This window comes from Mustela nigripes, chromosome 2 (genome assembly GCF_022355385.1).
Source record: "Mustela nigripes isolate SB6536 chromosome 2, MUSNIG.SB6536, whole genome shotgun sequence".
NCBI lineage: Eukaryota > Metazoa > Chordata > Mammalia > Carnivora > Mustelidae > Mustela > Mustela nigripes.
The window spans coordinates 30046560-30073683 of NC_081558.1; the positions used below are offsets into that span (position 1 = coordinate 30046560).

At 40.1% G+C, this 27124-nt stretch overlaps 1 protein-coding gene across 3 annotated transcripts in view; it reads left to right on the plus strand.

Moving 5' to 3' along the window:
- Window positions 1-27124, plus strand: part of PTPRG (protein tyrosine phosphatase receptor type G) — a 698789-nt gene that overhangs the window by 476833 nt on the left and 194832 nt on the right. For all 3 annotated transcript variants that reach the window (XM_059390081.1, XM_059390080.1, XM_059390082.1), the window contains exon 5: window positions 11021-11116. In XM_059390081.1, coding sequence (XP_059246064.1) covers window positions 11021-11116 — 96 coding nt within the window. The remainder of the gene's footprint in view (window positions 1-11020; window positions 11117-27124) is intronic.

Consider the following 27124-nt stretch of genomic DNA (forward strand, 5'->3'; position numbering starts at 1 on the left):
TGCTAGTGGGAATTCTGATCAGGATGTTTTATAGAGAGGATTTTAAATGTGTGGGTTCTGCAATCAAATGCCTGGGTTTGAATCCCAGCTTTGTTACTGCTCAGACAAGACCTAGTACCACAAAAAGTAGTGGTGAGGATGAAAGGAATTAATTCATATAAAGTATTATAAGGATTGGATACATTTAAGCAGCTCTGTGGAATGTTTTATGGACACGCTAGCTCTGAGCTTCCTTGGCCATGTTCACCTTGAGGGAAAAGGGGGGCGAGATGATGGTTGGTCCAGACAGTTGTTATTGGTCCGAGGCCGGCCTGATTCTACACACTTAAGGCACGGTCCCCTTAACTTGCTCTGACAAGCAGATACGTTACCTCTAGCCTTACCCTCAGATTTGGAGTAGCTTCCATGAAATAGAAGGATACAAACTCTTCCCTGCTCTTATTGTTAGGTGGCATTATACTTTTGTTTATCCCAGTTTCAAAAGCATAGAATTTCGTGAATTGTATTTAATATTGAAGTATTATATACAAAGAGGAAAATGAACAAATAATAATAAAACAGGTTAATGAATTTTCATACTCTTGTAACCAGCCCTGAGATCAAGAAAGAGCACTTCTTAGCATCCCCAGAAACCGTTTTCCACTCACTGCTCCCACAGGTAACCTCTGTTTTGGCTTCTAAGTGCATAAGTTATTGCTGGGCTTTGTACTTCATTTCAATAGGATCACAGTGAACTTTTTTTTTTCTAATTTTAATTCTTTTTTTTCTTTTTTTCTTTTTTGGGTACCTGCCTTATTTGGCTCAGCATTGTTTGTCTGTATTATTACATGTGACTCTCACAATTTATCAGTTCCATTAATGATTAATGTTTGGTTTCCAGTTTGGAGTGACTGCAAATAATCCTTTCATTAACTTCTTCCCTTTTTTTTTTTTTCCTGTTAACTAATTGTTAAAGACATGTGAATCATTTGGGGGCCTACAGTATGGCAGACATTGTGGGATGTGCTTTCCTTGACTTATTTTGTTTAATGTTCACTATGACCCAGTGGTGCATTTCTCATTTCTTTATTTTTTTTTTTAATTTAAAGATTTTATTTATTGATTTGACAGAGAGAGAGATCACAAGTAGGCGGGGGGTTGCGAGGCAGGCTCCCTACAGAGCAAAGAGCCTGATGCGGGGCTCAATCCCAGGACCCTGGGATCATGACCTGAGCTGAAGGCAGCTTTTTTTTTTTTTTTTAATTAACATATAATGTATTATTAGCCCCAGGGCTACAGGTCTGTGAATCGTCAGGCTTACACACTTCCCTGTACTCACCATAGCACATATCTTGCCCAATGTCCATAACCCAATCATCCTCTCCATGGCAACCCTCAGTTTGTTTTGTGAAATTAAGAGTCTCTTATAGTTTGTCTCCCTCCCGATCCCATCTTGTTTCATTTCGTCCTTCCCTCCCCCACAAGCCCCTCACTTTGCCTTTCAAATTCCTCATATCAGAGAGGTCATATGATAATTGTCTTTCTCTGATTGAATTATTTTGCTCAGCATAATACCCTCTAGTTCCATCCACGTCGTCGCAAATGGCAACATTTCATTTCTTTTGATGGCTGCATAGTATTCCAGTGTGTGTGTGTGTGTGTGTGTGTAATCTTCTTTATCCATTCATCTATTGATGGACATCTAGGCTCTTCCCATAGTTGGCTATTGTGGACATTGCTGCTATAAACATTCGGGTGCATGTGCCCCTTCAGATCACTACATTCGTATCTTTAGGGTAAATACCCAATAGTGCAATTGCTGGATTGTGGGGTAGCTCTATTTTCAACTCTTTGAGGACCCTCCATGCTGTTTTCCAGAGTGGCTGCACCAGCTTGCATTCCCACCAGCAGTGTAGGAGGATTCTCCTTTCTCTGCATTTTCACTAGCATCGGTCATTTCCTGACTTGATAATTTTAGCCATTCTGACTGGTGTGAGGTGATATCTCATTGTGGTTTTGATTTGTATTTCCCTGATGCCGAGTGATGTGGAGCACTTTTTCATGTGTCTTTTGGCCATCTGGAGGTCTTCTTTGGAGAAATGTGTTCATGTCCTCCTGAAGGCATAAACTTTAACCTGCTGAGCCTTCCAGGCGCCCCCAGTGGTGCATTTCTTATCCTCCATTTACTCCTGGGGATGTTAAGACTCAGAGAGGGCAACTGATTTCAACTGGGTCACACAGCTAATTAATGGGAGACCTATAGCTTACCACTCCCTATTCTGAGGACATGAAAAGGGTAACTGGCCAATATACAGGTGGATGTTGAACCTACCTCCTTTGTGTCTGAACTTCTGCTGAACTCTTACAAATAACTCACGAATCAGGCATAGTAAATCCCTAAAAAAGTCTATTTGATACTATAAGTAAGAGCCTGAATCATTCCTTACCAAGGGAAAAATACAAAGATTAAATATTTATGTGACTAATCAGATGCATCATCGAACCAGAAATTCCAAAAATCAGCTGATAAATAGACTTAGAAAGGCACAAACAAGTAACACACAGAGACTTTTTAAAGGGATCCCAGAAATCATCCCAGCACCTCACTGTGTATGAGTCATAGTCCTAGTGTGCACTTTGGAGTCTTCTCCTGCAGAAATTTGGATTCCTGCTGTAAAATAGTTGAAGATAATTCCATGTTACAGGGAAAGTAAAAAGAAAAAAAAAGGGAAATAATTAAGGATTAGCATACTCTGTGATTAATGATATTGTATAAAGCAAATGTTTCAGAATGTTTATTTAAATGCTACCTTGCCTACAAAGGTACTCAATCCCTGCTATTCTTTGGAGCACAGTCTTCTAAAAATAGTCTTCCAGTGAGGGCTGTGTGAAGCCTAAACACACGTTTCTTTGCTGAACTTTGTGGCATGACTCACTGGGTTGTTGGCTGGCCTGTGGAAACAATTCATCTTCACCTTAATTCATATATCCTTTCTGGTCATACGGTAGTAAAGATACGTAATAATAAAACATGGGAGCTGCTTAATTTGTTCTTACTTTACCAAAGCATGTGCTTATTGGATATGATGACATTAAGTAGTACCCCTGTTGGACAGAAATGGACACTGAGCCTTGGAGCTCTCACCAAGGACACTTAAGCCTTGGTGTCTTAAGTATTTGAATCTGGTCTGACTTGCTAGCCCAAGCTCTTCGATCTCTGTTTATGTCACCCGTGGTCATGCTGTCAGCCAACTTCATGGCCATCTTGCTGTAAGCCACAACAGTGTGTGAACTGTGTTTTAACAGGGGCTACATTCTCCAGGGAGAACCTTGTTAGAAAGAACTGAATGAAGGTGAGAGCTCAGAGCTCAAGGAAGCTCAAAAAGTAACTAGTTTGCAGAATGGTTTGGAATGTGATACACAGTCACTTGTACATATATCGTACATATATCATATATAGGTGCTTAAAATCAGTACTAACTTTGGGGGTGTTTGTCTCATTCAGTTGTGGGGGCAGTCAAGTCCAAAATTTGCAGAGCAGCCTAGAAATCCCAACAAGAGTTGGTGTTGTAGTCTTAAGTTTGATGGCTGGAAACCCAGGCAAAATCTCTGTGTTGGAATCTGGAGAAACAATTCCTTAGGGACACTTTACACTTTCACCTGATTGGATGAGACCCACCACATTATGGAGGGTAATCTGCTTGACTTAGAATCTACAGATTCAAATATTAATCACATCTAAAAAATACCTTTGTAATAACATCTACAATGTTTAACCTAACAGCTGGGCAGCATGGCCTAGACAATTGACATACAAAATAACTATCACAGGGTTAAAAATACAATAATGATCCTTTTAAAAAGTAACTTGAGGTAAAAACTGTTCACTGATATAAAACAAAATGCCCAAATAATGATTCTGAATTCAGAATGTTTGTGTCATCTATTTCTATATGCTATATATAGCATGTTTTTATCATGCTTTCCATAATTTGCATGACTAGGTTTTCTTTTGTTAGAGGATCAAAATTTCAGCCTACTTACCTAGGTAGAAAATGGTTTGAATTTCTTACAGATCGAGGAGAAAATAATATAATCTACGGTGTTTAGCAGAACAGTACCTGGTGCCACTTCACATTTCCCCCATGATTTTGGCATCTGCACGTTCCTGAGTGTTTTCTCCAGTGGTTTAAATCCATTCATTCTCTTAGTATTCTGATCCGTCCTTGCTATTCATTTAGTTATTTATTCCTATATATAGGAAGAAACTCATTACATTGTTTTTGGATTTATCAGTTGTCTGTCCTTGCTTCCTACCACACAGAGCCCCAACCATGTTATTCACACCAAAAATAAGTTACTACTATTTACAAGGAACAGCCCTCTAAAAGACATAGCTTTGACTCGGCAGATGTACTTCCTGCCTGCATCGATCATCCTGGCTGATGGCAGTGGCAGAATTAAAGAAGGAGAACGTGCAGTGTTGGGTGTCTGTGATTTGGCTTCATAGCAGTTATGGTGCAGCACAGTCTACAAATCAAGTTAGACTAAGAAGTTATTGTGCAAAAACTTCAATTCTGACATCATCCTAGCCAAGTGATCCAGCAGGTGGAACCGGCTGATCATTAACCGTGCTTGGAATTGTGCTTTGCCTTTACTGCACATTTTTATACTTGGGCATGTGTTTCTAGCCCTCCGCTATGTTCTCAGCTAGCTTACTCCAGGTCGATGCCACGCATGATCAGAAAAGTACATTTCACCTCTTTGGTTCTGCTATCTACTGCCTCCTGTATGGCTTTTAATGTTGCTGTTGCCTTTCTTGTTACTGTCTTTATCTTGTCCCATTTACATGTCATCTCTGTCCATTTTTCTCCTGTAGCTGTTCCTATGTGTATTCTTCTACTCCATTAAAGGTGCCCAACAGTATCTGGAAATGGCTAGGGAATCTTTCAATAGATTGCCTTTCCTCTGGACTGTCTGCATGTTCTTTCCTTACTTAATTTATCTTTTTTTTTTTTTTTTTTTTTTTTTTTTGCTTAGACACATAGGTATGTGGGAAGCCTGTTGTAGAAATGCCAGTTGTTTGAAATTAAAATGTAGAGCTTTCTAAATCACTGGAGAAGTCAGTGTTGGATTTTTCCACCCATGTTGGGGTCATTGCCTCTTGCCTCCATTTTCATGGAGGTGTGAGAGCTGACTTATGCACACAGCTATAACGTTAGAAGGTAGAAAGTCCATCATAAAGGAAATGTCCCCTCTAACCCATCACCCGCATTATTTTAGTATTCATTTACTACATGCCTTACTTGTCCAAGAGCCGTTCATTGGCTTACGTTTTTTTGTGATACATTTACCTATGATTCTAACTTTGGCATTTAAAAAAAAAAAGATAACCTTCTTTCATTATTGATATTTCTTTTTTTTTAACTTTATTTTATTTTTTCAATGTTCCAAGGGAAATTCAAATCAAAACCACATTGAGATACCACCTTACACCAGTTAGAATGGCCAAAATTAACAAGACAGTAAACAACATGTGTTGGAGAGGATATGGAGAAAGGGGGACCCTCTTACACTGTTGGTGGGAATGCAAGTTGGTGCAGCCACTTTGGAAAACAGTGTGGAGAGTCTTAAGAAATTAAAAATAGAGCTACCCTATGACCCTGCAATTGCACTACTGGGTATTTACCCCAAAGATACAGATGTAATGAAAAGAAGGGCCATCTCTACCCCAATGTTCATAGCAGCAATGACCACAGTTGCCAAACTATGGGAAGAGCCAAGATGCCCTTCAACGGAGAAATGGATATTTCTTTTTTAAAAAAGATTTTATTTGTTTATTTGAGAGAGACAAAGCATGAGCTGGGGGGGAGGGGCAGGCAGAGAGAGAAGCAGACTCTCCACTGAGCAGGAAGCCTGATTCCACGTGGGGTTTGATCCCCTGGACTCCGGGATCAGGACCTGAGTGGAAGGCAAATGCTTAACCAACTGAGCCACCAAGACGCCCCTCATTATTAATATTTCAATCTTTCTAAGCACAAAATGGGTCTTCATCTGTCATAGTACCTTATACATAATGGGTAGTAAGCAAATACACTTGTCCCTCATAAGGAAGCCCTGTAATTAAGACCTGAACTCTAGGATTGGAAAGATTAAGTTCCTATGACAATCTCTCTCCCTCTTCCTTAACTGCTTTGTAAATTTTGGAAATCCTTCGTTTCTTTGGCTGTAAAGTGAAAATCATGGTGGTACCTGCCTCAGTGAGTATTCATGAATGATAGCACAGTTCATGGCATACAGTAAGTACTCCCTAAATGTGTAGAACATAACAGAATTAATAAAAATATAGAAGGATCTAGTTTTCAGATTTGTTGCTTTGCATTCATTCAGCTTAACACAACTAGTGATGTTGGAAACCAGGCATAAAGATAGTTTTTATATCAAATTGCACCTAGAGTCATTTTAACTATGGAGGGGTGGCTCAAGGCAAGAGAAAGGGGAAGAAGCTAAGTGGGCATTTTGTTGTGACTCTCTATGCATCATGCTAGTACCCTTCAACAGTGGAGCATTGATCTTGGTCAAACTTATGCTCACACTATCCATTTCACCCCCCTCCCATTATTCAGAGGTGTTACTATTCATTCAGGCACTTTCCATACCTGTATTTTGGCATAAGCCTCCTGGTCACTGGTAGGGCTTTTCCTCTTTGTGAAATTTTGTTTTACAAATGTCAGGTCATACTACGTGATCCTCTGTTTTTTCTATCACCCGGACCTGGCCAGAGAAATATTTTTCCCGTCCAGCCATTCTACAAGGTATAACCAAATGATCCATCCGGGTCTGTGAGGCTTGTTCAAGAATTTGAAGGATTTTGAAGAACTGGTCCCTTGACTGTGCACTGGTACATAGTCTACCAGTGGCTTTTTAGTTGATATATTTTTTTAAGATTTTATTTATTTATTTGACAATCACAAGTAGGCAGAGAGGCAGGCAGTGGGGGTGGGGGGAAGCAGGCACCCTGCTGAGCCAAGAGCCCTATGCAGGTTTCATTCGCAGGACCCTGGGATCATGACCTGAGCTGAAGGCAGAGGCTTTAACCCGCTGAGCCATCCAGGCCCCCCTTTTTAGTTGATTTTTATATGGTTTGTTTCTGGGACTAAGGAGACTTACGGGTCTCGTGACACTCTGAATGATAGAATGAACACCCATTTATATGAGCTGATCCAGCTCTCCTTCCCATGGAAGGAAGGTCCTGGTTGGAATAGAGTCACTGAGCCTTAAGCTATATAGTTTTCTTGAAGGACCAAATGTTCTTATTGCAAACATATTTGGAAAATACTGACGTAAGGGTATAATGCCTTTAAATACCATTCCTTGCTAAAAGGAACCAGAACTCACCCAAGTTATGGCCAATTTTAGTGTTGGAACAGGGAAAATACAAGATCAGTTTAAAACGTCTGTGTCAGTTAATAAGGAGATGCTAAAAAATATAAAATGTAAAAATATAAAATATAAATACACAAAAAATATAAAATATAAAAAATATAAAATGATGGGAACATAGCAGAAAGACAGGAGTCCATTTGGAAGGGTTCCTACTGTGCAAAAGATCTCCTATTGAGACAGTTTGTACATTAAAATAAATAATGGTAATGTATTATAACTCATTGAATAAAACAAAATAAGTGAGTTCATGTGGATTTAAATAAATGGATGAATGGATAAATAAACTGTGGAGAAGGGAAAGCTATTCCTTTCACTAGAATCCCATTCATGCATATAGAGGGGGTAGTACACTTGGAAAAGTCATCAATGAATGCTGAGACTAGCGGATGAATGTTCAATGACGAACAGTGTATTTATGTAATCTCAAGTAGCTCCCTAAAAACTGCTTTTAATTATAAAAGGAAAATTAATGACTTGATAGTGGAGAAGGTTGCCAGACATCAACTTAACTGTACAATGAGGTTAAACACCCCTCCTATTGGGAGAAATCCACAGGGTGTACTTCCCGATATGATGCATCATGAAGACAATGTCAGTCCTGTGGAAACTTGCATCACCTGAATTCAATCAGGAGAACCTATGAGACAGACCCTGATTGTACCTAACAACTGACCTGCACACTTCACACTGTTCAAATAAAGGAGGACTGAGTAACTGTCCCAGATGGGAGAGGGGGCAGGAGCGGTCAGTATAAAGAGATGTAACAACGAAATGCACAGTTTGATTCTAAATTGGATTCTTGAACTAAGAACCAGAATAATGATGTGTAATGGACTTTATTTGGGCATTTGCCAAAATTCAAAATGGATTGTGAATGAGATAATAGTATTGTATCAAGTGAAATTTGCTAATTTGAATAATTATACTGTGCTTATATAAGAGACTGTCCTAATTCTTAGAAATTATACACTTAAGTATTTAGCGGTAAAGGGGCATATTTTCTCCCACTTACTACCCGGTGATTCATAAGAAAGAAATTGTGTATCTGTATGTGCAGACGAGAGAGAGAGAGAGAGATTGAATGCAAATGGGATAGAATATAAATAATCAGGGTTCCTGGTAAAGGCTGCATGGAAGAGTTCATAGACCATTCTGTTGCCAGACTTCCCCAGCCTTTTCCTTCAGTTGTTGTGTACCGTGATTTTTCAGGAGAAGGACTGATACGCTGATACAGATAAACATGACTTAGATTCGCTTTATTAAGAAGAACACTCTTGTGATGGGAGAGGACTCTGGGTATGGCTTTTGAGGTCAGGTACAGAAAGCTAGTGTGCTCCTGATGATATTTTATAGCCACCCCAACACCTTTCAGAGATGGTTTTGGGAAACAGGTTTGCAGCTTCTGCCCCCATTTATCTCATCTGCAATAACAACAAAGCGATTTTAAAGTCCAGTTCACTCAGCAAAACTCTATCCAGTCCTTATTCTTCATATTTAAGATAGCTTCAAAAGTTAACCTAATTCAGCAGGCTACCACTTGAGAGAAAAAGCAAGGAAAATTGATATTTCAGACTTCTGCTACTGTTCTCTTTATGAGACATTTTATTATTCTGCTGGGTGGAGCCATGACTCAAAGACATTTTCTGAAAATGAATTTCCTCACCCGGTCATAAATGAAAATGCCCTTGAAGAGGTCTTAAAGTATTTTGAATCACACACTATTCAGGTGATGCATTAAACAATGCCACCGCTGCTTGTGGGCTGTAGAGTAAGAAAAACTTCTGTGAACTTACTTAATTTGAGGGCCTGAGTTTTAAAAGGAAACTGAGGTGTATTTTCTGAATATACTTGTGTAGCATTTCTTTCTTGCGTTTGCAGCATTGTACCCAAAGCAATTCACCTAAGTATTAAACTCTTTTAATCTGCACCTCATTGAAAGGTGTTTTCTCAGTGTAAATGCATGATGTCTAAAGCTGTCCAAATCTAAAGGCAACACATTTGTAAGAGGCTGCCAGAATTGGTGAGAATTCACAGTGTAAGAAAAATAATTCACTGTAAGAAGGAAAGTCCTTCAAAGGAATTGACCCATCTTTCTTTCATCCACTTGGATGCCTGACTTTTCCTAGAAAGTATCCTGATTGGACCACCTGATTTTAGCCTTCAGAAAAGAAGTGTCACTTTATTCTTAACAGTCTCAAGTAATTAAGCTCTGTTTAACCTTTGACCTATACTTGAGCTAGTTTTTCTGATTTAGCTTTCCCCTCTGGGAATTTAGCATTCAGTTTCCTATAGGCAAATTCCCTCTGGGGTGTGGTGGTTCAGTTTGTTGTGGAGAATAGCATCACGGCATTTGGAAAATAGGAACCACCTGATGAATGATAGAGGAGATTGGATTTTCTGTAAGGAGTAGGGTCATTCCAGAAGATTCCGGGGAATCACAGTCTTATGAGAAATTTTACAGTGTCTGCCAGATGTTAACCTTGAAATATGTTGATGATGATGATGGTGATGATGATGATGATAGTGATTTGCTGGCACAGATGAAGTGTAGGCATGATGCTTCTACATACTGTATATTACAGTGACTTGTTGGATCTCCACACCCTCCACACCCATGGTAAATACTTGATTCTATACATGAGGAAGCTGATACTTTGAATTAGACTTGTTTGTGTGAGGTCTACAGGCAAGTAAATGAAGAAGCTAGAATAAAACCCAAAGCTGTTCTTCTTATTATGTATGTATTCTTTCGAGAACATTCCGTGGTCCATTTTTGCTCTCCGCAGTGTACTAAATAGTAGACTCTTCACACATTAAAATCATGTAATGATTTTAAGTTGATTTGTCTGTATTCTGCTTTTTGAGTAAGAAACTCTACCCAAATGTAAGAGAAAGTATTTAGGGTTCCAATGAGAGCACCTTGATTTTATAGTTTTCCTCGGATGTTCAACCTTAGCCAAGTTAACATCAACTTTCTGAAGCACTGTGTTTTCATCTGATTTCTTCAAATCACTAAGGGTAGTCATTTCTGCCCTTTCTTTATACATGAATTAAGTAAAATAATCTATGGTACAGTTTTGCAAATTGGAAAATGTGAAATATTATTATTACCATGAAATTTCTTGTGGATTCACTGAAAGACTCCATTTGGGCGATTGACCCCTTCAAATTCCTCCAAAAGAGCATTGCTTATAAAGATGTGCCCATTTAAGTATCTATAATTTAAGCATGTGAACTGCATCTCATAGGCTTAGTTATTTTTTTTAACTTCAAGATGTTTTACTCCATTAAAATTTTGCTCCATAATACTATGGGAACTTTCACCGTGACACGAATATCAGGCAATCACGTGTCAGCGTTCTTTTGGGTAGCAGAAGGGCACTTCTGTGAGAAAATGTGTGATTGTGTGGTTTGTAAGGAGAAAATGATACAGTGTCTGGGGTTTGCTCTTAGATACTTTAGCAAAGGAAAAATATGGATAGGTGAATGTATTTGGCCAAATCTGAGGAAGTGAGCAATCTGGGTCCCTCTTACTATTCTATTTGTGTCTAGGCTTGAAATCTTCCTAATACATATTTTAATTGTTCTTTTACAGATGCAGATTTTCTTTTATAATCCAGATGACTTTGACAGCTTTCAAACCGCAATTTCAGAAAACAGAATAATCGGAGCCATGGCCATATTTTTTCAAGTAAGTTAATGGTGGCTCAAGTACTTCAACCAGAGAGTTCTCGGAGTCTTTTTTTTTTTTTAATTCGCCGAATTGTTCTGTGTCTAATGAATGCATCTGTTTTCTAGTTCACACCTGTCTAAATGAAAGATATTTCATATTGTCTAATGTGTGATTTAAAATGTAAATAAGTATGTTGAGAAACATAATGAAAATTTTTGCATGAATTATTCTGATTTTATTGCTACTTGACTGGTGCACAGATTGAAGAACACATTTATCATCTAAGTTACATCACTGCTGAAGCATTTTGAACAGGTTCCTCCAGCATATTAAAAGGCTGATGCAAAAAAAAAAAAAAGTGATTTTCTTTGGAGCATCTTTAAAATTTGACATTACTTACAAGTAGATTAATAAATAGCATCAGTCACTTCTCTGAAGAGACCCCTTTTCTTTCCCTCCCAGAAATCCCCATGGTAACAAAGCTAATACCTTTATGAACTTCCATACTTTCTTTCTCTTTTTTATTCTGTTCATAGTGAGTTTTTCTTCTGGCTCGTATGTTGGTTCTATAGCTTGAAGCCAAACATTGTATCCTTCATTGGATAATACTGTCCAGGCTTTTTATTAAGTCAGATCAAATTGAAGTAGTGTCAACCATCAAGTGTCTTGAAACAGTAACTGAGAGGAGACCTGGTGCTTTTTTGCGTGGAAAGTAACCTGAGTAGTAGGTATGTGACTTGTCTTTCAGTCTTAAAATTTGCCTGAAGTCTACATACCAGTGTTTCTTTCATCAGTGAGTCGTTGTTGGACAATGATGTTTTTCTGACAACTCAAAGGAATATTTAAGACATCAGAACCTTTTCCACTATGGGTCTTTAACCTCTGCCTTTTGGAGCAAGTTTCTTTGTCTTTGAGATGGACCCATTCTTGTTTGGAGTATGTTAATTTCACCCCTCTTTTTAGCATATGACATATGATAGTTCTATCCAGTGCTCTCACTACCTTTTAACTACATTTCCCCCTTTCCTTTCATGGACAAAGGTTCAAATGGAAGATTATTTATGGAAAACTGAAAAACCCAATATTCTACCTACACCAGAAACAGAGTAGTGGTCATTAGTATTGATTATGGCACTGTTTTTCAAACTGTGGGTTCTGACCTACTAGTGGGCCATGAAATAATTTTAGTAAATCCTGCCAGTACTTTTAGAATAACGATGGAGCAGAAAAAATAATCAGAAAATATCAGAGTATATTACTCATAGTAAGGGTAATTTTTTTTTTTTTTTTTTTTTTTTTTTTGGTAGGACCTTTTTTTAGTTGCTTTTATATGGAGAGGCATAGTGGGTATGTAACTTGGTCATGTTCCAAAACATATTTCTTACCAAAGCTCATGGTCTGATATTTTGTAAGTTCTCTATTTATGTATTTGGTTGATCTCCCCATTGTTCTTCCACACATGTCTTTTCCCTGATTACTTTCATAAATCAGTTGAGCATCATGTTTTAAAAACTCATTCACTAGCATCAAAACTATGTGCTTTTGAGTCCCGTCTCTACATAATAGCTGCATAATGGTGATGGAGTTAATTTAAACTTTCCAGCCTCAGTATTCTTACCTGTGAAATGGGGATAGCAACTTCTGTCTACACCATTAAGATTGTAAGTAGTCATTAAATGAAGCCCCTAACGTGGGTTCTGGCACATAGTAGACATTTTTAATGCCAGATAAAGTCTGTATCCATATCCATGAAATTCTTTTTCAATGGGATGGAGGCCTGTCATATATGTGTCTTTGCATGAACAGAGGGCTGTTTTGGGCACTGCCCTTGTGGGCAGGTTCTTTGGGTTCTATCTATATCCCTTCTGCATCTAAACCATGATCAGTTTGCCTTATGCAATACTGAGGTCACTTGAGCCATTCTTGAACCATACCCACTTCTGTGGTTAATCCCTTGTTTTCTGTGATTGTCCTCTTGGACAATATATTTTCTTGTAGCGATACCTCTACTATAGCTGCACCATCAAATCAACCCTCTCCTCCTCCTATCCTGCCCACCCATGCCCAGTCCAACCAGGTCCTACTGTATAGGTCACCTTTCTTATAGGAAAACAAAGTTTAAAAATGTTTCTGTGAGTCCTGGAAGAACCAGTTCATAATATGTGCTATGCAGAACATTTCTGTGCTTTCCAGCTCTATAAACTGTTGTGAAATGTAAGACCAGTTAGGCAGGTAAAGCCCATTGGTGTACAAAACAGCAGAACACCTCAGTGTGAAATGCAGGTTTTAAATTTTTAAAGTATTTCTAGGGCATGATGAGTAGTTCACATGCAAAGATATATTTCATCTGATAAATCCTTCTACAAATTTTGGGTTGCTGCCCTGTGTACATAACACAGAAGGTAGATAACAAAATAGAACAGTATTTTTTTTTTAGATGCCAACAGTGTTGAGCAGCTTCTTTTGTTTTCCTCATAAGTCCACATATGCATTTATACATCTTTGTTCAAGCAATGGAGAGGAAGATAGTATTGCTATTATTTTAACAGTCTAATAACATTCAATACTTCGAGATCTTTGTGGTTTGCTGTAAGAATGTTAAATTTCTTCCCCCAAGTAATCAGATAAATCTTCATATATATTTTCAAATTCAAACCTGATATCTTGCATTTTGGTATTGAGGAGGTATTTATCATCTACTCAGCACTGATTCAGTGCCAGGGAGGGCAGTAGTTGCTACATAAGTAAAATAAATGCAGGCAGCTCCTGCCCACTAGGACCTCACTGTCAGGGTCGCATGTGATAATGGCTAGCAAGAGGTGACTGGAGAAAGCCTTATATTTGTAAAGAGGCTGTGTGCTGACTTAGTGCTTATAAACCCACATATTAATTATCCAGAGTGACGTGATGTGAATGACAGGTGCATGTCTAGGCAAGGTTGAGTTCCATGTAGATGTTATTGTCCTGATGTTAACTTACTCTGTACCCTAGAATGATTTTCTTACACCTTCAAATTTTTAGTATCTTTGTTTCTCTTTTCTTCCTCATTTTGTGCCCGTTATTTTGCATGATTTCAGCTCTCCCGCTACCTTTGCTGTGATTGGATATTATAAAGTTCTTAATATTTCCAAAGCACTGAAACGAGCCCAGGCCTGGTGTGCACGTGGTTGACCAATGAACTGTATGCTGGCCTCGCCTAGAACCACTGCAGGTGGTTCTCTTGTAGCTCACAGGCATGCTTGTTGAACCTACGTAGCATTTACTGTTCTCTTCTTCAGTTGAAGGTGGAAGATATTACATAAAATGTCCTGATGATGTAGCAGTGATCAAGATGCGAGTAGGGTCTGTCTGTGACTGCAGAGGGAGCCTACATTCCCATCGCAGCACTATCTTCATGCCTTCATGTCAGCATGATCTTAAGATCATGACTCCCAACCTGAGCAGCAGTAATTAAAATGGTGACTGATGTCTTTTTTTTTTCTTTTTTTTTTTTTTAGAGAGAGCAAAAGAGAAAAAAACAAGTTGCGGGGGGACGGTGAGGGAGAGACAGGGGCTGAGCAAGGAATAGCTATAAGGGGAGAGGGAGAGGGAGAGAGAGAATCCTAAGCAGGTTCCATACCCATCATGGAGCTGATGCAAGGCTTGATCTCATGAGCCTGAGATCATAACCTGAGCTGAAATTAAAAGAGTAGGACGCTTAACCGACCAAGCCACCCAGGCATCCTTGACATCTTTGGATTACAGAGTTGAAAGTCATTCTCAATGCTGAAAGATGGTAAGCCAGGTCTCCCCCAAGTGCTTCATAGGAGCACCATTGCAGGAAGGAGGGACCACTTCCATGTAGGGAGGATAATGAATCACAGCAACCACATATGCTCGTGCACATTTGAGGCCACACAGTCTAGAAGGTCTGCTCACTTTATAGGCGCTGGTGAGTAATGTGTCTAGAGGAAAGAACACCTTTATTCTAATTCACACACATCTTTGGATCAGAAACCCTCTAGAAGATCTAAAGGAATGCTAAGGAGGGAGGTTGATTTTAAAGGGGTTTTAAAACAAATAATTACAATAAGAATGGGCAAAGGCTGGAGATATCTTTTAAACCACTAAAGAGAATAAGTGCTGTGTAGCTAATTTATAGAAGTACAGAAATTAAAATTATTGTCTTCTGTTGTTAAAGTAGAATCTCTATTCTTCTTTGCTGTTAGTCTGATTTGAATTCCTGTAAAAATGTAAAATACCAAATGCCATTAAAATACTGTTGAAAAATATTCTGTTATTCTGATAACAATCTACCTAGCTTATCTGTTTAAAGAAAGAAATATGAAAAACTTAACGTTGACAGGACAGCTGAAATGACAGGCAAATGATTAGGTAATTTGTGGAAGGATGCTTTGCTTTGAAAACAACACACAAAAGAATTTGATTGGCTCTGGCTTAAGTTTATGACTAGAGAATACCAGGTTCTTAGAATGACCTTACTTAGGTAGCCTGGATGTTTTTAGACCAAGAAGTCTTCCATCATCTCCCTCTGAATTGTTTTGTTTTTTTTGTTTTTGTTTTTTTTCTTTCACTGTTCCTTCCTTGTTGAACACTTCCCTCCATTTTCCATCAGAATCGACGCGGCTTCAATCCGTGCAGACATCTTACTGGCTTTCCATCTGGTGCTCCTACAAAGTTGGTATCCCCAAACTTTTTGCAGTTGTGATCACTATGGGTTTATGGGTTTGATGATTGTATTTTTTTCAAGAAGCACATGATTATTGTTGAATTTATCATTTGAGGGGGGCATCTCCTTTGTTTTACTATCTAGTGGTAATTGTTGGAATGCCTTAAATTTTATTTATATTTCCTGATTCCTTTGGGCTATGGAATTATAAATGCATGATTTTTTTTTTAAAAGCAGCTACAATTAGAAGCTTTTCTCATGTGCTGTTCTCACCAGCGTCCTTGGTAGACCTTTCTGGGTAGAGTCTCTTCAGAATCTTAGCATCAGACGCAAAGATAAAATTTTTATTATGTCTGCATCCAGCAGCCCAGTCAATGGTGTCTGTCTTATACATTGAAGAACTAAATTGGTTCCTGATTTATTTATAGATTGTCTTAAAGTGTTTCTTTTTGACAACTGGTCTTCAATGAAGTTTCTTCATTTAATGTTTCAGTTTCACTCCTCCTGGCAACGTTGAGCCCCCTTGTTCCAGTTTTTTTGTTTTGTTTTTGTTTTTGTTTTTCCTATTCCTGTTTACATTTTTGCCCAGAATATGACTGTGGTCGCTTGGTTTTCCTCTAACGCCTCTGGTTCAGTGGTTGCTCCCCTTTTCATTTCTGCCCTCCGTTCAGAGTTTAAAGCAAACTTCAAAACTCAAATGTTTCACAAGTTGCTAACCCATCCTTTATATCATGTCGGTGGTACAGACTGCTTAATTATTTTTCTCCATCTGGAGAGGCTTAGTAATTAAATGAAATGGCAGCACCTGGGATTATTTATAGACCTTGAGAAGGCAGGAGGAGTTCTTGATGACTCATCTATCTAGGGCTGGCAAGAAAGGCTTTTTCTCCACTTCCCTGCATTTCGCCTCCCCCCCTTCCCCACGCAGGTAGATGGGTTTCGTCCTTCCTTTAACCCGCTGTTCTCTGAGCATTCCATTGTGCATTAAAGCTGTTACTTTACTTGCTTGCTTCTTCTGCCTTTGTACTGCGAGATCATTGAGGACTGGGAGTCTTCACTTACTCATCAGTGCATCTCTTGCAAGTGACTAACACTGTGGCTTGGTTGTGCTATTATTTAACTGAATTCAGGGGAGACAAACTTAGGCTCTGTCGTCTTGAATGGAGAGGACCAACCTGATAGCCCGTCAGCTGGGGAGTATCAGCTGTTCTTCTTGGTGGTCTTCTTAGAGTGTGATCTAGTAGATCCTTTGGCCCCAGGAGGTGAGGGACCTGAGACTAAAACAACAGAAACTCTTTGAGGCTGAGATCCATGTCTTGTTCCTCTTCTGTTTGTACCCCACTGCCCACCTTTCCCTGCCCTCCTATCAGTGCCTGACCTCAGTTTCTATTCAGGAAATAGATATTGAGTAGGGCAAAGTTATCAGAAACCTCTCGGGGTCCTACCACAACATGAATCATCTGTGTTGTGAAAAGCATGCCTAATGGTTGTGTAAGCTTCACCTAAAAGGGACTGTGGTCATGCAGAAATTTAAGACCATCTCTTGATATGGTCAAGGACATGAACGTGAAGGCTATGAGTCTCAGGATTCACTGAAGATGATGGTAACCATCTGACAGTAGTAGCAGGACTCCATTGGGTCTGACATGCCAACAAAGGAATGTTTCTCCATTTATGCCTGTGGTTGTAAAAAGGCAACAGGGCTTTACAAGTCTTAAAGTAGCACATTCAGAGGCCTCAAAGGAGTGTTTCAGTGCCCAGAATACGAGGATATAAACATCAGAGAATGTTTTTTATGAAGTTTCTTACTAGAGTACCTGGGTGGCTCACTCAGTTGAGCGTCCTACTCGTTTTCAGCCCAGGTCATGATATCAGGGTTGTGAGTTCAAGCCCCATGTCGGACTCATGTTCCACATGGAGTCTGATTGAGATTCTCTCTCTCCCTCTGCCTCTCCCTCTGCGGGGCATGAGCACTCACTCTCTCTTTCTCTCTCTTTTTTTTCCTCAAATAAATAAGTAAATCTTTTAAAACATAATAAAAAATAAAGTCTTTTACCAGAATGCTTTTATCTCAGTAGGTGGTGGATGGAGAGGCTTTTGTGGATTATTTTTTCTGTATTTTTTTTCTGGCTTGCCTCTGGTTGCTTCTTATTTGTATCCTTCTGCTCTCTTTGTGATAGTTGATGGGTTAGTTTCTGTGTGTTTGAGGGCGCCTCTGTGTATGTCTCTTTGCTTTTCCTTGCTCTTGCTATTCTTTACATGTTTGTGTTTTTCTTCCTCTGCCCCCCTTTTTTCTCCTTCAGATTCTCTAACTGAACAAAATGTAGTATTTTCTCATTTATTCATGCACTCATTTGCTAACTCATTTGTTTATTCTGCAATATTTATTAAGCACCTTCTCTGTGCCTTTCTCTATGAAAATTGTCAGTGTATCCTCAGAATACTAGCCTGCCTGCAAAGTAATGGGGAACTGGAGGTTTTGAAAAGAGTTGGCCTCTGAATTCTTTCTTCAATGGTAGCATCAGTTTGTTACTGGAATAAGAAACGAAGATGAAGTAAGGGAGATGAAATTATCAAGGAAAAAATACAATTATATCTCGTGTACATTTTCAAAATGGTAAATTTTCATTTTAAAGTATGAAGTTCCTATTTGTGAATTTTAGAACTGGGCTCTCCTTTCTGCATTTTTTTTCCTTCCTCCATCTTTCTTCAAAGCAAAACACCACTGTGGAAGTATAAATCATCCCTTTTATGCATGGTGACCTAAATCGATCTTTCTATTTTTTTTTTAACCATTCCCTAGGAATCTTTTCCCTTTTTAAATGAAGAATACATTTGCTATCAGTGCTGTGGTTAGTTCTAATTTTTTTTTTTTTAACTTTTGACCATTCCTGTTGCGAATGTGAAACAAGGGCCCCTACCACATAGAAAAAAAGGAAAGGGAGGAAGGAAGGAAGGACAAGAAGAGAGGGAGGGAAGGAAAGAACTAAAAGAGAAAAGGAATTACTAACTATACCTTATCTACCAACACCCACCCCAAAAGCCAATAACTGTTCTTCAGTGGGAGAACTTGTGAGTTTGAGTTAGTGAGTGATGGTGAGTTGTAAAACTTCCTTCTGAGACTGCTTTTCAGGATAATTGCAGTACACTGATAGGATTCTTAATTTATTCCTTGCCGGTTGCTGCTGTTTGAATATCATCCTTCTCACATTTTCCACATCCTTGCTTTTATCCAGTTATAAGTTCACTTCTTTCACTACATTACCTAGAAGTGTAATTTCAGAATGTTTGGGGTTGATTAGCAAGACTTTTTTTTTTAATACACACACACAAAATTAAAATACATATGTTCCAATTAAACTATTTTAACAGCTAATTGATTTCATGGGACTTACCATTAAGTGAAGGCTGGAGTCATTTTTAATGTTCAAATGCAATTTTGGAGTAGATTTGTGGATGTACAACATTGAATTTATAGCCTATCAGGTGTTTTCAGTACATCTCTTGTCTGCAAATGGCCTGTAATTCAGATTTCCTCTTAACAGACATTACGGAGGACAATTTAATAATTGGCAAAGCATCACATAATTAAAAGACTTTGAAAAAGACCGTGTGAAAATCTTCCTTAATTAAATCATTGCACTTCAAGGATGGTTACCAAGTACTTTGCCTCTGTATCTCACTAAGTGAAAATAGTTTAGAATCTGTCATTTAATTTAGAATTTAGTTCTTTGGGCCATTTGTTCTAATAGAAGTCGTAGAATCTGATTGTCATAGTCTCAGAGAAAATGCAAGGAACTCCATGGTGACCCACCAAACAGGACAATTCAGAGACCTAGCTCTGAGGGGTTAAGAGGTTGACCATCATCCCCTTGCTCTTTGGCATCTACAAGACAAGGGAAGCCTAGTTTCCTGACTCCTGATCCAGTTCTCGTTTCCCCTAGCCTTATTCTTCTTGGAGTGTGATCTAGTAGATGATTTGGTGGACTACACTTTTGGGAGAACAGTTAAAGCACTTTGCATCCAAGGTAGAGAAGCAAGTGGCAGTTCTTTTTCTTCCTCCTCCCCTCCCCCAGACCTGGTTGAATCTGGCACTTGGGTGGCTCATGCATTTAAGTGCTAGACTCTTGGTTTTAGCTCAGGTCGTGATCTCAGGGTTGTAAGATTGAGCCTGTATCAGTCTCTGCACTCAGCAAGGAGTCTGCTTGACATTCTCTCTGTCTCCCTGCCCTTCCCCCTGCTTCCTGCATATGCATACCTCCACCCTCTCTCCAAATCTTTAAAATAAATAAATAGAATACAAATACTGCGAATAAAAGTATCTATTATGGATTTAATTCATGGAAAATGCTAATAAAATAAAATGACTATATTCAATATTCCCTTATTTAACGTTTACTGGGACCCCTCAAGGAATTATTACGCTCTTTTTACAGTTGCAGAAGCTTGAGGCATGGAGCTTCTTTTCAATGTCAATTTTGTAAGCCTACACAGGCCAATAGATGTTAAAGCCAGTATTTCAATAGCAACAGTTCATCTCCACGGTCTGTGCTCTTAGTGGAATACCAAATTAGAGGAGTTACTATTCTGTTTGAAAGGGTAGAGAAAGAAGTAGATATCATTGGTTCTGATTATTATCACGTGGATAGAAGTTCTTCAGGGCCTATGTTAATTTTGCTGGTGCCTGAAGAGCTATTATCTTGTGACTTAAAAACTGTGTTCTTATCCTTTCTGTGCAGAATGCAAACCTTTGATTCTCTTCTAAATTCTCTTAAGCTCTGTGCCTGTAATTATTTTATACATTTGATGACAGCCTTTATTTTATTTTATTTTATTTTTGCTTCCTCTTTATAAAAGGTATAAAGAGTATTGAATGAATGGTGTGGTTAGATTAAGAATAGTGTGAGTGGATGGGGTAAAGATTTAAACCGTCACTTATTAACTTTTTTTTTTTTTTTTAAGATTTTATTTTTTTTTATTTGACAGATAGAGATCACAAGTAGGCAGAGAGGCAGGCAGAGAGAGAGGGAGGAGGAAGCAGGCTCCCTGCTGAGCAGAGAGCCCGATGTGGGGCTCGATCCCAGGACCCTGGGATCATGACCTGAGCCGAAGGCAGAGGCTTTAACCCACTGAGCCACCCAGGCGCCCCACTTATTAACTTTTTTAATGTCAGTGGTTCTTATAGGGCAGGAGGGAGAGGACAGGGGATTTTGCCTTGTGGCTATATCTGGAGACACTTGATTGTCCTATTGGGGTGTTATTGCTACTGGCATGTGATGGATAAAGATAAGAAACACTTACCTAGTGCCCCACAATACACAGGACAGCCCCTCCCAGCAGAAAAGTATCTGGCCCAAAATGTCAGTGTTGAGATTGAGAAATCCTGCTTCATGGCCCTCAAGTAAGTATTTGAGGACACATGAAATGTTGATTTCAGAGGTTGTGGGAGCTGTTTGCATTATTCTGCTCATTGACGGCCATAGGAATAACTAAAAATTTCGTGCCTGAGAAGTCCCCAGTCCCTGGCCAAATAAGGTATAATCACCAGGGATTTAAAGACAAGGTATGAAGTTTTGCATGCCAAAATATTTAAATTGGCCCTGTTTTACACCAGCCCACATATTCCAGGCTCACCTATAACCCCTTTAAATTAGAGAGCCCACATGGGTATTTATTTCCAGATACTACAGTGGTTTGTGAAAGGAGCACCAATTTGATAAAACATTCCTTCAGACACAGAAAAGTAAACAAAGGTAAGAGCATGTACAAATGCCTTTGAACTTGAAATCAGCAGGAGCCGGTTTGAAAACCTCAAAGATCAGTGGAACTCCCTTGTGGAGGTTATAGGAGGATCGGTCTCTGCAAATCATAGCACTACCCTGGTCCCATGGCTTCACAGAAGTAATTTCCCAGGGCAGGATTCTAAAACTATTAATGCTGGTTTTAGTTTAGAGGTTTGTTATTGTCTCTGAAAATCTTGTTATTCTCTGTGCATCTAGGCATTGTCCCAGAGGAATGATGAACTGTCTTTAACTGTATGAATCCTGAGACTAATCCTGAGGCTCACCTGCAGTGCTGTAACACAGGCTTGCCTCTAGGAGAAGCAGCTTACAAATTCTTTTGTATTGAGGGGCTACATGGAAACATTTTGTTTTCTCTGTCTGTAGCATCTTGACATATATGGTATGTCTGTACCCATCTGAATCCCAGAGCCTATTTCTGGAGGGTGCCTCTGACACATACTTTCAGAGCACATGTACCATTTCCATGGTGTTTCAAGACGGACCAGTTTGCATAGATCTTTCCTATTTAGTGGAAATCCATTCAGTTATTTTTACAAGAATGTGATAATAAACTAGTAGGAAACTGAGTTTCATCTTTTGGTGTGAGACTGTGTATGATTTGCCAGTAGCCCTCTTTCCTCTTCACCTTGATCATGGCAAGACTGTTTGGCCAACTGTGGTGTTTTTTAGAAATGCAGCTCCTTAGGTTTGTGAGGGATTAGGAGACAGAGACAATGGGGAGAACTTCCAAAACAGAAATATTTTATCCTTCCTGTGTTTTACTTACAACAAGTAAATGTCCAACTGAGATTGAGTAAAAGACACAGTAGTGGGTACTTACCTCATTTCTTGGTCAAGACTGCAAATGTGTCTTTTGAGAAAATTATTCGTATTGGATCCTCCTCCTGTTTGGGGCTTTCTTTGTGAGATCTGGGAGACCTACTTGTATCTTGACTTCATCTAGACATACCTGTACAACAGATTCTGTTTCTTAGCCTTTTGTATTTTCTGGATATGTATGAAATTACATGATTTTGATATGCATGCAAATTCCTAGGTAGCTGTATATAAAATAATACGATAGCACTAATTAATTTAGAGATTGCTTACCTGGAATTTGGGTTTTCCAAGGTTGAGGTAAGCCAAGACTGATGCTGACGAAAGTGTTAATTAAGCACATCAGCCCTATAGACAACATTGAATGAGAAGAATTGCTTAATCTGTGTATATCAATTGAGTATTATCAACCAATTTTTTGTAGTATTCATTTGATATCAGTCCTTCGGTTCTAATGGACAACTTTTATATATGATTTATTATAAATGGGTTTCGTGAGGAGTATTCTTAAAAATCACACTACCAGGGGTGCCTGGGTGGCTCAGTGGGTTAAAGCCTCTGCCTTCAGCTCAGGTCATGATCCCTTCCTGGGATCGAGCCCCACATGGGGCTCTCTGCTCAGCAGGGAGCCTGCTTCCTCCTCTCTGTCTGCCTGCCTCTCTGCCTACTTGTGATCTCTGTCTGTCAAATAAATAAATAAAATCTTAAAAAAAAATTTTTTTTTAAATCTAGTTGTTTAAAAAAAAAAAAAGAATCACACTACCAGAAATTGGTTTGCATCACATGAGATAAAATTATTTACTCTGAATACCCAGTTCTCACTCTTTGATAATTCAGTTCTTAGAACTTCTAGATTTCATTACTAAGGCCTTACTCGACTTTCTGCAGTGTTTTCCCTAGTATTTTGGCATTCTTGAGCACCATTCTAATGATGTTTCAGTGAATTATTTCTATTTTTAGTCACTCTCCAAAGGTGGCTGCCAGGCACTGGTTCTTTTTTTTTTTTTTTTTTTAAACAACCAATTACAGGGTTTAGTGCCAGATGTCTCAAAAATGGAAGCAGCTAACTAACACAAAGCCAATTCCTAAATCTTTCAGGAAAGGAAATGAATATTTAGGGCCACATCTGAACTTGGTAGGCTGACTAGCCCTCCCCTTTTTTTAATGGCAAACAGCCGAAAGCTTTGGTTCTTCTCTATATTACATTGTATAGAGGTCCTCATCCCACTAAAACACTTCCAACAGGTAAAATCACAAGTCTTCTAGAAAGAGATTTCCAGTTTCTGATTCTCTTCAAATATAAACAATGATTTTTTAAAACAGGTGATAGTTATGGACTCTGGTCCTGCATCAGGCCCTCTGCCAATTCTGTCAAGCATTCTACGTACATTATGCCACTCGGTTCTCCTAACAGCCCTTTGAGAAGGAGATTCCCATTCCAGAACCTTCCCCAAATGCTTCGATTCCCTTCGATGATGAAATCAGTGTCTAAGAAAACTGCTGAAGAGGGTTGGGGTTTGGGAGTGAAAAGCTTTATGCTGCAATTCCGACTTGCCACTCTCCGGCATGTTCCCCTGGACTATTTCTTCATTCCCTCGCTCTCTCAATTCCTTCTGTCCATCAGATGGAAATACTGATAACTGATGGGTTCGTTGTGAACTTCAGATGAGATCCTGTATCTGAGAGCACCAGGGTGCAGAACTTTGAAGCACTCCATACCGTGTGTTAAAATAGGGACGATGATGGTGGCAATTAGTAAGAACTAGAGATCAAAGGGAATAGTTTGAACCATTAGTCTTGGATGTCCCGAAGCCTGGCCCAGAACCGGTAACATTCAAATAAGCATGTTGCTCTCAGGGAATCAGACGTGTGCCACCTACCATCGCACTTGTGTTTTGGTGAAGGGTGCTTCAGTTCTCCGACAGCCTTGGCTGGAAGACAGGATTCTGAATTCTCAGTGGTGGTTGTTGGTGCTGTCACTCACTAATTCAAGAGGAGGTAACCGAACTCAAATTTCCTGAAGGAGCATCGACACGTCTCTCTTACTACTTTCAAGAGGAGCTAAAGTAATTAGTTGTAACACCTTGGCTGGTGAAATAAATAGTTATTTAATTGGAGCCGCCAGTCATCCGAGAGAGAGACAAGCAACATACGACATGGGCCTGGGTGCCCGCAGATGGCGGGGAGGCCGTTTGGAAGTAAAAGAGCCTCATCAGATTTTCCACTGGCCCCCAGTGACTGCTTAATTCCTGGGAGTGAGTTTCTCTCCAGTGTCTAAGTTGTAAACCAGGCAGCCTTTATGTGGCCTTATCTGTGCTGGAAATATATCCTCGTTTATGCGATCCCTTATTAGTGTCTGCTTGCTTAGAGGCACTGCCAGCAATAATGATGTGGTCGTTACAGATTTTTAAATACCACGGCATGTGAATTATTGCCTGTTGTGGCAATTCATTTCATTCATCCTTGCGTTTGATGCGCACTGAAGATTAGGGTTGTGAGTAGGAGGTGTGTTCCCTTCTGGGTTTTGGCAAGTGTGGCCGTGTCCCCCCTCATCGAAGGGGAATGAGATAATCCCGAACACATATCCTTCTTGGCTTCTTTCTTGTGGCCCTTTTCTTGCTCCGTTGTTGATTCCCTTTGCAAAGTCATGGAGTCATGACGGTGTCCTGCATACAGCAGTCCGCGCAGTGTCCGGAGGACTGAATAAAGCATCCCTGTTGTTGAGGACATTACTCCATGCTCTCTCCCCTTCAACACACACACACACACACACAGACGTACACACGTGTGTGCACACAGACGCGTGCACATACCCACACACCTTGAGGCTCCTTAAGACAAGGACCGCTGCTTGTTTGGTGTTAATCGTCTCAGTGCTGACTGTAAAGATACTGAGTGAAAGCAAGAGACAACACTTTAGAGTCTGCTTGATAAACGAAATGGACTCTGAGGTCCGGATGCTTGATTAAATCCCAGTTCTGCCCATAAGTAACGGTAAACTTTAGTCAGAGTCACTTAGCCTTCTTGTCCCTCAGTTTTCTCATCTGGAGAATGGAGTCAATAATAAGAGACCTATCCTGGAGGATTGTCTCAAGGATTGTAGTAGTTCACAGAAGTGGAATGACTGCATGCCCAGTGCATAGGAGGTCCTCCATCTGTTAAGCTTTCATGATCATTGTAGCAATAGCACATGCTGTTGTTTATGCAGTGGTAAAAATTAGCCACCCAGCATAACAGGAACGTAGACGGTGGAGTGGTTGGCTAACAATGTGTAGGAGAGGCAAGGTGTGCTCCTCTGAACAGGGTTTGTGACATGTTATCTACGTTTTTTTTTTTCTTCCCTCTCTCTCTCTCCAGACCTGGTGGACTAAAAGGGTGTAGACATCTGTCCTTCACAGTGGCTGTGCAGTGGGATCTCTGAGCAAGCGTTAAGTAACGCTTATGCTTGGGTCCCTCTCATGGGACTTCTACGTCATTGGTCTGGGTGGTGGCCTGAGCATCAGTATCTGTAACAGCTTGTCATGTGATTCCAAAGTGCGGCGCAGGCTGTGAAAACTACAGCCTCTCGGGGCTCTCCACCCCCCACTCCTGCCCAGCCGGCGCTCTGCTTAGCAGGTGATGATTCCTTTAGGCCCTCCTTGGTGGGGGTCTCATTTTCTTGAGAGACTGCTGAGGCCCCGATGAGCTTCCCTCGCTCAGCTTCTCAGAGGAACACCAGTCCCAGGTGGAATGTGTTCTCACATTTCAGGAAGTGCTGTCCTCTGTTGGTGACCCTACCTTGTTGTGTTTATCTGAAGCCATAACATTCTCAGAGGTGTAGAGGAGCCTGTTTATTTGTGCCTCCTCCTAGTCTGGGCCAGAAGAAGCTCAAGTGTAGGAGCTGTTTGGTGATGAGGTAGATTGAGCGATATGATAGGGACTGGAGCTCCCGTAAGTCTGCTCCTGGAGACGTAAGCAGAGTAAGGCCAACCTGGGTCACAGCCTGGGAACCAGAGGTGAGGACTGGGGTCTTGTCTTGGCCGGCTAGGTTTGCTTCATGCTGGAGGCTAGAAACAAGGGTAACCCCTCTGGCTTGGGGATCGCTGGAGAATTGGAAGGACCGCCCCCCAGGGAAGAGAGCTGTGCTTGCTTTTCTTGGAGTGGCCCAGCATTGGGGAGGAAGGACTGCCTTTCACTTGGGGAGGAGGTTATGGAGGGTAGGAATCTGGTAGGAAAGGAGAGAGCTTCCCCAGCACTTGTGAATCAATGCAGATTTCCACGTCTGGTGAGCCCTGGAGGGAATGTGGGAGAGAGAGAGTAACATTTTTTTTATGTTTCTATCTTTGTTCTCCTGTTCCTTCTGTGACAAATAATATTGAGGAGGAGAGTTTTATGTTCCTGTTGGCCAGTCTCTACCTATTACCTGCTTTGATGCCTCAAGTTTGTGAAGTAGGAACATCTGTGCCTACCTGACAATGAGGCAACCAAGAATCAGCCATATTTGATGATTGACCCAAAGTCACAGGACTGGAAAATGGTGAAGTTTGAACTCCTGGCTTCCTTACTCTAGAGGCTCTTCCTCTCTTCTCGATCTCAAGAGTGTGCTGCTTCCCACCATCCTGTAAACTCCAGAGCCCCCCTCTGCTCCCCAGGAGTGTAGGCTTGGGGCAGATGCCTAGTGGCAGATGCCCAGGTTCTTAGGACCTGACCCAGTTAGGACTTTCAGGATAAGTCTTCCTTTGGGAAACCTGTATTTTT